This window comes from Limulus polyphemus, unplaced genomic scaffold (assembly GCF_000517525.1).
Source record: "Limulus polyphemus unplaced genomic scaffold, Limulus_polyphemus-2.1.2 Scaffold934, whole genome shotgun sequence".
Lineage (NCBI taxonomy): Eukaryota > Metazoa > Arthropoda > Merostomata > Xiphosura > Limulidae > Limulus > Limulus polyphemus.
In genome coordinates, this window is record NW_013666544.1 from 351,336 (window position 1) to 363,039 (window position 11,704).

At 29.6% G+C, this 11,704-nt stretch overlaps 1 protein-coding gene across 3 annotated transcripts in view; it reads left to right on the top strand.

The window, feature by feature from the left end:
- Positions 1-3,256: 3,256 nt before the first annotated feature.
- The window catches only part of LOC106461326, a 25,602-nt gene continuing 17,154 nt past the window's right edge, over positions 3,257-11,704 (top strand). Inside the window, exons 1-3 of one of the 3 annotated variants that reach the window (XM_022388198.1) lie at positions 3,257-3,409; positions 8,738-8,889; positions 10,248-10,363. In XM_022388198.1, coding sequence (XP_022243906.1) covers positions 8,861-8,889; positions 10,248-10,363 — 145 coding nt within the window. In that variant the 5' untranslated portion in view covers positions 3,257-3,409; positions 8,738-8,860. Of the gene's footprint in view, positions 3,410-5,392; positions 5,473-8,737; positions 8,890-10,247; positions 10,364-11,704 lie in introns of those variants that run through there. The other 2 variants (XM_013921141.2, XM_022388197.1) reach the window with 2 other exon arrangements.

Genomic DNA, 11,704 nt, shown 5'->3' on the forward strand with positions numbered 1-11,704 from the left:
ATGCAGATTGCACGGAAAAATAATCATAGAATCTTTCAAAAAGGACATGCTGACCACTGAAGGTTGAACTGGCTATGAAGGAAAGGATAATCCAATATAATCAATAATAAATGTGTAACTTATCATTAGTAAACAAATATTAAAGAAGAAATAACATCTTTTGGAGCATGAAATGGATATTATGTGTGGACTTATAATCAACGATGTGTAAAATAATAAATTTTCGGGCAAGAATGCAATGTCCATTCTTGTTCACTTGTATGAATGTTTCCTTGTGACTATTTAAAGAAGTAATACTTTCATGCTTTAGTAAGGTGTATTTTAGTAAATGATCTAGAACTGAAATTCAAAACAATGAATTATTTCATGGATGTGAGTTCCAGTATCATCCAAGTACACCAACTGAATGTTTATTTGTTTGTATATTCTCAAGCAAAAAGAAACATAATGGGCTATCCATGCACCGTCTAACGAGAGCATCGAAATCAGATTTTTAGAGTTTTAAGCCTTCAGATTTACTGCTGAGCCACCGGTGGGTGGGTGGGTGGGGGGGTCAAATGAATGCAGTATAATGATAAAATGAATGACGAGAATAAAAGTCAAAACCATTGCCATGGAGGCTTAGGGGGCGTTACTCGTCCAGTTTAGATCCATTGTCCCCACCCCTCAGTTTCAGATTCAAAGTTGATATACCAAATCTCTGTCAAATACCAATCAAAAAGTAAAATAAAATGCATCTAAATATTATAATAATAATAAGTAGTTCAGACATAAATATTTCTAATTCCTTAATTATTATACCAATAATTAAAGAAAAAATTCCGGAAACTCCCAATTGTGCTAATTTTTCATAATAATGTGATTTGTTAAGTAACGTGTAATAGTAGTTAATACAACTGAAGTTATCTCAGTTACATTTTCTAAAACCTCCATATCCTCTCCGAAATAATATGGTGCTCCCAAAGCGCCGAATCTGATAAAAGTAATTAATTAAGAACCTAAAAAGTGACAATGTAATAAGTCCCAAGTAGTTCAGCGGTACTCTTGGGAGCTTTTAACACTAACATTTGTTTCAGCAAAAAGAAAACAACAAAGAAATACAATACAGTCACAGATCGTATTGGAGAGTGACAAGAAAAACGCTATTAAAAAGCCTACAAAAGATCAGTCTTTCAGAGTGAGATTAAAATATTTGATTTGAATCTAAGTTAACCTGGTCATTTGCTGTAATTTATATTAATTCGATTATCTATTTTCAAACATGACTATGTAATTATTTTATTTCAATGACTAAAAGAACGTTTTAAATTTCACGTATTTTCCACTTAATTATAGAATATTCGTTATCATAACAAAATTAATTCCTACTTCCGACTTACATTAGTTTTAAAGAAAAGCACCTCGTCTGCTAATAAGAAAATCTAGATAATTTAGATGACAAATAAATCATGCGATATACATTATTCAACTTTATATTTTTAGTTTTTACATATACAAAGACAGTTATCACAGATACAGCATTTTATGCTACCGAAGAAACAGGTCACCCATGGAATTTTTTTATAGGTACCATTACGCCTTATAGTCGAAATTTTCCGTTCGTAAAACGCCAAGTTCGATGGATGCAGTTCGCTTCATAAGTGGTCTTTTCCTTATATGCGCAATAAAAACACCCTAAGCTTTAAAGAGAAGATCTTGAAACGTCATCAATTATATTACTTGGTGCTGCATAAGTTGCTTATTTTTCCGTGGACTGGACCTTTTTCAATTTATTGTCAGGATGAACTTTATGTTTATCAATAATTTTGCTATCGATTTTGGTTTTTAATACTTTGATTATTTATTGCCGGTAAGATTCCTGAATGTACATGGAAATTTTTTTATTATATCTTTTTATTGTTATTTAGATTGTAACAAGCCAATAATGATAAAATTTCCAAGAGATTTGTTTGCAGTTAAGCACAAAGCTAAACAATGGGCTATCTGTATTACGCCCACTAGGCCACCACTGTATCGAAACTCGGTTTTTAGCGTAATAAAGCTTCATACTTATTGCTGAGCCACTGGGGACTTTTCAATAGAGGGGGTTACTTGAAAAAAGTATTTCTAATGTCAGATAACACCAACATAACTTTATTTTCTACTTTTTAAAAAAGAAACTGTGAGAGTTAATACGTGTTCCTCGTTGTTAATCGCTTCAACACCCATATATATATTTATTTTGACCTGCGCATGTTGTGTTTTAATTGACGAAACGTTGGTGATAAGTAAGACATGTTGAAATAGTTGAGGATATTTTACATCTAAATTTTTTAAAGGGCCATTAAGGTTATTTACTAGAGCTAGCGTGCAAAGTCCGCTAAAAACTGAATGAGCTGGTGGTTTAACACCAGAAATTTTGGCTTAAATCAAACAGAATAGCCTTATAGTATATGAAATTGTATAAATCATATTCATAGTAACCAATACTAGTGTTTAATCTCTAATTACAGCATCTATGACATGTACTGATTATTACAAATGTGCGAGTTAGAAAGCTTGGGTGAAAAGAGATGTTTGATTACCGAATATCGACATAAGATTTTGTCTCACTATGAGCATTAAAATTTGAAATTTTTGCTATGACAGTTAAATTATAGGATATTATTTAACACAAGTTTTGGTACATATAACGTATCAGGTATAACTGCATTTACTGGTTATTAAAAAAAGCCCATAAGTACTTTACCTTATTAATTCAATAGCTCATGACATTCCAAAGCATGCAGAATCAACAGAGAGAAAAAAAAAAAGTATCTGAAAAGAAACCAAATTATTCGAAAGTTTTCGTAATGGTTTTTTCTTCATCAGCAGATTTATCTCTAGAGAAGAAAAGTCACTGGCCAAAAGCACTCGGATTATTGTTTTTGTGTGTGTGTGTGTGTGTGTGTGTTTTGTCTGTTGTTTCAGTAACTTGTCAGCTACTCTAGACAAACGGAACTAGTTATTCTTGCAACTTATTTTTTATGGATTCGCATGAAACACTCTACGTGCGTGTTTTTTCTTGTTTTTTAAAGCGATATTCATATACTTTTACTATAATCACAAACCTGAGAACAATTTTGAATTTAAACTTTAACGTTTAAAATAATGTTTTGCGTGTTTATATTTTATATCTATTTTGCTTTTCTTAAGATAGATTTACATTTTGCTTATGTTATATGTAATGTATGTATTATAAATATATATTTTTTATCATCCGCCAGATTGTGTCGACGAGCAAGAAAGTTGTGTAAACGTAACGTCCAGTTTCTTTTCTCGATGTGTTTGGGACAGGGCTATAAATGATGATGTCAAGCTTAAGTTGTATTTTTTGACAATCTAGTAATTCGTAGTTACGTAGTAAAATTATTTAATAAATTTTATTATGGTAAGTGTTGTTCACATATTATGTGGTTCTAATTTGTACATATACAAGACTACATTACTCATTAGTAGTATAACTATTGAATGTACGTACTTCGTTATTACTATTAGTATTAATACTAGTAACTTTGTGTGTAGACTACGAAAGAATCAGTACTAACTATTATAATTTATATGTATTACTACAATCATTTGTAAGTATGCGTGTCATATCGTATCGAGCATCTAATGATTTATTAACACCCAATATCATTGTTATGCGAGTGTGGTTGTTATGTAATGTCAGGGTTAATACTAATAGACCTAGGCCTACCAGTCTACTATACCAGTGCTATTACTACACAGCTACAGAGCCTCTGTTCATTCCAACACACCAGTTAGCACAATGACAGCATTAATTCATCAGAAAAACGTGTCATGTGGTGTAGGTACTATATTACATTGCATTTTAGAAGAAATACTCTTGAAAACTAGTTTAATAAGTGAAGTTTACAGTTCAAAAGATTTATAAGTACATTTGTGTTACATTACAATTGAAAATAAGTGATGGAGTTTCTTTTCCTCATGAGCATAAGTCTTAAATGCACTATTAATTCCATTAACAAGCTGAAACACCTCAATCAGATCACCTCTAACTCTTTATTTTTTTCAATAGAAAACAATTTCTGAGATCTTAACCTGCCCTTAAAAAAGGGCATTAAATTGTTGGAAAGTGCTCAAAAAAGGGGTACTAGGATGATATTGATACGTAGGATGTAAAGGTTGTTATTCTAGGATAGGTCAAGATCACTGACTCTTGAAAAAAGAATAGTATGAAGGGATCTGATTGAGGTGTTTTAAGATTGTTAAGGGAATTGATAGTGTTGATGCATCATCTTTCTTTTACTTAATGGTGATAATGATAGGAGAAGGACACACAAATTTTGTCAGAGTAGGAGTTATCTTCAGCCAAACAATTAAAATTTTTTTTAACAGGGAGGTTGATCATTGGAATGGTTTGCCTTCATATGTATTGAATGTACTTAATTTAAGGGAAAAATACAGCTTTATTTCCAGCAAGGATTTTTAAGCTTGAAGTATATGCTATTTTGAACTGACTACTGTGATTGGTAGGATTTTGCTGAATTATCTGTAAGATAAAACATCAGTGTAAATATGTTTACTACAGAAATGCAGTATTTCTTTTTGATGAGATAATAAAGGCTGTAACTGCTATTTTTCATCATTGTCTTGACACTGGCCAATCTCTTGGAGACTAAGATTACCAATGTGATTCATATTTTTCAAAAGAAATGATCAAAGAAGGATCTGGGAAACTATTATGCCCTTTAATGTAATTTCTGTTAGCAAAATGTTGAAATCAATTATCAGAAGTTTTAAAAGACATTTGGAAAGTTTGCTTTTAACTAATAATTTTCATCTTTGTTTTAGAAACACTAGATACCTGGCAGCGGGGAACTATCTTTCAAATACCTGGCAGTTCAAAAATTTGAATATTGATGAGCTACTTCAACAATATTATTAATAATAATAATGATGATGATAATAATAATACCATCAATTATAATAATAAATAATGATAATGTTAGTAGCGCTTTCAAAAAATTATCACGAATTATATGTATATATATTAATACATTTTAAATAATATAAAATATCATGTTGGAAGCTCATCAGTATTCATGATTGTGAAATTATGTACTACTGGATATCTAATATTTCAAGGATTGTTCCCGGCACCTTGTAGCAAAGTCATCTGCTAATTGACATTAAATAAGAATAATGACTGATATTTATTTTTCCAGAGTAAAAGTTTTATTCAGATCATTTCATCAAGCTTGAATACAAAGCAGTCTTGTAATTTACTATTATTCATTCTCTAGGTCAAGTGAGAAGTGATCGTAGCTCATCAGTATTAACACTTTTGGACTGCTGGGTATTTAGTATTTGAAATATCATCCTTGTCTTCCCAGTATCTAACCACTGCATTTTAGAAAAGGTTTTCTTGCCTTACCAATTGAAATTTTTTATAAGTCCTCCACCTTTCTGGTTGATGAGAGTTGATTAGTAAGTTCTATGTTGATGAAATTAGTAAAAAAGTTAAGAAGTGTTATAAATTAGGCTTAGTAGCATTGAGTAAATAGAGAGGATGATGATAAATGGACATTTTTCTAATTGGGAGAAGGTATCTAGTTGGGTCTTCATGGGTCTATTTTAGGACCTTTGTTGCTTTTTTGTTTTAATAATTTAGATGGCTTTTTGAGTGGCAGTATTCTCCAATCTAAAATACTAGGAATTGAGAATGTTTCATTTATTCATAGTGATATTTACAGTTTCATTCAATGGGCTATAGCATGAAAGATTGTTTTATTATTGAAAAGTGTAAAGTTATATACTTGAGGGGTATGGAAATTTGGAAAGGTCATATTTTATTCTGTGAGAGAAACACTGGTGTTGTGGGTAAAAAGAAAAGGAGTTGTTTAGTTAATGATAAAACCATAGTGCTTTCTGCTAACTACTCAGCTGTGGTAACTAAAAAGCAAACACGTTTCTTGTTTCTGCTTGTTGGAATTTGAGTATAAGAACAAGAAAATTATTGTAGCCTACAAGGATAGTTAAGCCTCGTTTGAAATACAGTGTACAGTTATGGTCTCTTTACTACTAGAAGTATATCAACTTATTGGAAAGAGTACAGAGACAGGCTACTAGAATATTTCATAGTTTTACATTATCTAAACTGTTGGAGAAGTGCAGAGTTTTGTACTTGTTTTTTCTGGAGTTCGAAATAACTGGTTAAATTGAACTGGAAAGCAGAGGAATAGATTTTCCTTGTTTCTATTTTGGCTTATAGTCTTCCTACTATAATAGAAAGTGATATGTACTTATCAGTTAGCAAGTAGAAGAAAAAGTGGGATAGAAAGAGAATTTAATCAGTACAAAAGAATGAGGAGGTACTTTACTCAGGTGTTCAAAGTATTTAAAGACTTAAATAATCTTTTGGTAGGTTATCTGTTTGCGTGGTGGAGTGGAAGGATTAGAAGTACAGAATTAAATGATGGGGTAATAGGTTTAAGGATTGGAAGTCTAGATACAGATTTGTTATATAAAAATTTTTTTTGCTCGTTATAAGCTTATGAATTGATTATGTATTTGTGCAGTTCATTTGAATTGTTTTAAAATTTTGTTTGAGAAGCTATGTTTAAGTTTGATTGAAAAAAGTAAAATAAATGAGGATTTTTAATATTGTTATTTGTTATTATATTTGTTGGATACAGGGTGACATCAGTGTGTCAGAAAAGCTTCTGTTACCTTGCCTTTGCTTATTCTTAAGTGGCATTTCAATGGTTAGTGATGAAGAGTGATACAGTAAAATGAGTATAATTTTGTAACTCAAACATAATAGACGTTAATTTTATAATCCATGTAACTCAGATATAATAGACTTTAATTTTATAATCCATGTAACTCAGACATAATAGACTTTAATTTTATAATCCATGTAACTCAAACATAATAAACTTTAATTTTATAATCCATGTAGCTCAGACATAATAGACTTTAATTTTATAATCCATGTAACTCAGACATAATAGACTTTAATTTTATAATCCATGTAACTCAAACATAATAGACTTTAGTCTACTTAGAATTTGTGAACCACCAATAGTCATCTGTGATAGCAGAAGTGGAAAGAAATAGTGTAATTGTAAAATGAATAATTATAATTTATATTTTATTGTGTTTGTAAGTAGATTGTCATTAGGTATTTAATAGTATTTATGTTGGAATGGTTTTCTTCTTTGCATTTTAGAGAATTTTAAGAAATGACCAGTTATGTTACTTTTTCATTTGGGTTTAGTGTTCTACTTTTCACACCTCTTGTATGTATGTTGAGCCTTTGTATTTTTATAAAACTAAGTATTTTTAATAGTAAGCTATCCTAAGCATGTGAATTTCAAATATTCACCGTAGTTCTTCATTTTAACTCACTTAATTTGGTTATTCAAACTTTGCAATTTTTCATCTGCATCATGTTAAGTCTTAGAATCACATGTTGAGGTGATGTTATTTTAAGTATCTTGTACCTTTAAATAGAAAGTTGCCTAATTAAAGGGCTTATATTGTATATTATATTTTATATCATTTTACTTTCATTAAGGCTTAAATAATTGTTTAGTAAATTAAATCTAATATTCATCTAAAGAAATAGATACAAGCAAAATAAATTTCCTTAATCATTTACATAAGTCTCACCAATATTCTTTGTAATGGTTATGCAAGATTCATCTAAAAAGATGTTTATGTATGGTTCTCATAGCATTTTTAATAAGTGCCTTTTGATGAACTTAAATTTGGTTTATACTTTTTAATAGCTTTATCAAGTTATGAATATTCCTACAGTTGATATAATGTTAGTTTATACAATTTCATATTCACTTTATGAAGTGGGGATTATTAAATATCATGCTTATATATAACTTATTTACTTTGCACAACTATAATTATACTTTTCACACTTGCTTTAGATGTAAGACAAAGTGAAAAAAAAAGCTGTTGAATATTCCTACAGTTGATATAATGTTAGTTTATACAATTTCACCTTCATTTTATAAGTTGGGGATTATTAAATATCATGCTTATATATAACTTTGCACAACCATTATTATACTTTTCACACTTGCTTTACATGCAAGACAAAGTGAAAAAAAATAAGCTGTTTGGTTCATCAAAGCTACCTTTTATTCTAAAAAATGTTGATATAAAACTTTATATCTTTAAATTAACTTAAATATAACCCATCACATTCATATACCTGTCCAAAAAATTTTAAAACCACTAAAGCTAACATCACAAACCAGATTATTAGGCAAATTGTTCTAGAAGGATAAATTTATCTAATTGAAAAAATATTTTTTGGAAGAATCTACATCTGTTCCTCCAAAGCTTAAGCCTGTTACTACTAATATTCAACTTAGTATTTCCAGTATTTTCAACAGAATATCTGAAGTGTAATAAAAATGATAAAAGTCTGTAATTTGGCACTTTAAACAATATGGTGTGTGATTTTCAAGTAGAATTGCTTCAGAGATGAAGGCCCATTATTGTGAATTGACTTGGTAGAAACAGCTAACAAAGTATTCAAATATAAAAGATGAAGAGCACTTGGTTTAATATTTGACTAGTTAACAGTTATCAGGGTGACAAAATTACGGTATTAACCTTTTTATTTGATGTAGAATAAAGTGGATCATTTCTACAGTACTAAAGGTTTATAATAACAAGTGCTCTATGCATGTTTTTATTTTGATCCATTTTCCTTCTCTGTTATTAGACACTTATAAACCAAAATCTTAACACATTGTAAGACTTGTACAAGACACTTCAAGCAAAGACTATGACAACTGAGCTGTGAGTTGCAGGTTTTTACCCTTCTCTACTAGAACACCAACTAGATATGGAAAGAGCAAGCAAAGCAATCCGTCGGTAATATTGTTTGTAGTACTGATTATCTATTGCATGTATCAAATTATTTGCATCAATTGCCAGTCTTGATTTTCTAATGGATGAAAAACTGTAACTGTAACAAAGTGTATTGAAATAATGTCAGTATATTAGAACAGTTACCATCAATATAAAATAATTTGCACCACAAAAAGAAAGAAAATAATGGTGTCATTTATAGATATTTTAGTATTAGTGTTAAAAGTATTCCCATTATGAGTCACATATTTGGTATGATAACTTCATTTTAAAGGGTTGGTTCAAACACTGTGTTATGTAATATTCATATTATTAAGAACATGAAATAGGAAAGAAACTGATTATCAACACTTTCGAATGGTAAAGAACTTTCAAAGCAAAATGTATATTACTTAAAAAATGCCACTTTTTCAATAACTCTTAGGAATTAAAGACATACTTCATGGATCTTATAAAAAAAAATTATAATGTCATTGAGGGTTATTTTTATCCAAGGGAGTCTTAAAAGTAAAGAGGAGTTGGCACTATTGTAGAGCTGTTTGTTTTGAAACTGGCAGGCCCAGTTCAAATCCTTGTGATTCCACAAAATATTCTGTACTCTTTAAGCTATATACATTTTCATTCATAAATACATAACATTATTTTAAATCTAGAATAATATTGTAGTGAGTCTGTAATAACACTATGCCCCTAACAGGTGCAGCTTTAAGTAATTGCTAAGGTTATTGTTTTGTTTTTAAAACTAAATATTTGATACAGAAATTTAAATTGATGACACCACAATCAAAGAACAATAAGTAGTATTTGTCAGTGATTTCAGAGAAAGGTATTATTCTTATATGTGACATTAACTAGTAGAACATCTGTTGCTGTAGAGTTCTTTGTAAAGACTAAATCTTTTATATGTAAAATCCAGAGTTATATAAAATATTCTAGTATCAGTTAAATATTATAGATTAGTAATGGATGTTTTTATTTTTGTCTGTAAATGATCACATATGTTGTGTTAAAAGTATGAATTTTTCAAACTTGTTTTATTTTTCAAATGTTTTGATATTCTAGTCACTTAAATTAGTGAATCATTGGAAGATTGTAGTTTTATATTCATGAAAATTACCTTGTTCAGGTGTTTAATTGGGTGTGAAAACTAAACCACCTTATTTTGTATAGGCATTTTGTATAGTATTGGAAAAGTTGAAACCTATTGTGACTACTGTAGGATAATTATTAAATAAAAATTTATTCTACTGTTGTGTCATTAAGTGACAAAATGAAATTAGCTACTAATACAAGTTCAAAATATATATCAACTTGTACTTTAAATTTCATTTACCATTAATATTGATAATTGCTTTTTTCAGTGGTGGTGTTCGTTTAAAATCACTAGGTGGTGGCCATTCAGAGCTTCATATGGTTATCTCTGAAATGAAAGATGTACAGCAAGCAGCCAAAGTCTTCACAACTGCTCAGAATTCAGGTTTTTTGGGGATTTGTCAAATGTTACCCAACATTAATTGAATAAAATAATTTTAATATTATTAGCTCTGTTGTATGTGTCTGAAGTACTTTATTCTAAATTTCTACTGTGTTGAACAAATTTACAGTTATAAATCTGCCAATAATAAGCACTACTTATGTACTTGTGTGTCAGTGTTTTTTGAAAAAAAAATAAACATTTTGAACAGATAAAACACCATATAGAGTGAAACTGTATTATTCACCACCAGGGAGGCTTTATGAGATGATTTCATCAGATATTTGATTTTAATCAATTTATAAAGTTAAACATTAAATTGTTGTCTTGTATGTAGCTTTCATAATATGCCACTAGGGATTGCTAGCAACAGAATATATGACATAATTATAGTAATTAACTTTTATATATATATATATATATATATTTTGGATTAGTTGGCTTTTTCTCTTCCTTATTTTTGTAAATTGCAATAGTTGGTAAGAGACAACTATTAATTAGCATATGTAGTATTAATTTTACACAGTTTTATATGATTCAAAACACTTTAAAACTAGTTATTCCTATTTTGAAATGTAAGTAAATAATGATTTACAAATTTGAGTTTATATAGAAGAAAGGGTATTTTTCCACCTTTTTCAAATTTTGTGATATTTATTGGCATTTAGAAACTTTCAGTTATAGAGTACAATATTAAGTGTCTATAAATGTCGTAAGTGGGATTTTACACAGTGACATCTTTGGATTTTTTTTCTTTGGGGGATATTGTCTACGAGATTACATTTAACATAACGTAACATAATGTTTTGGGACAGCATTTGACCTATTGGTCCATCTCGGCTGTTCCATTTTCTAAACTAAACTAAAACTATTAATATATTGATTTAAAAAAAATGTTAAAGCCAGCTCTTATCATTCATAAACTTGTTAAACTTTTTCTTAAACTCGTTAAATTTACTACCTCTACAACATCCAAAGGCCAACCACACTGTCAGAAAAATAAAACTGTCTTAGCTGAAGATAGACTCCTATCCTGCCAAAATGTAATTTGTGTTCCCTAGTCCTACTATTCTCACTGTTAAATGTTAAAAAAGATGATGCATCAACATAATCAGATCCCTTTATAATCTTAAACACCTCAATCAGATCCTTCTAGCTCTTTTTCTTTCAAGAGAAAAAAATATGAGATATTTCAACCTCTCCTTATATGATAAACCCCCCCCCCCCATTCCAGTTACTATTATATTAATCCTCCACTGAACCATTTCCAAAAATTCAATGTCTTTACTAAGGTAAGGAGCCCAAGACTGAACACAATACTCTAAATGTGGCCTAATCAGTGAC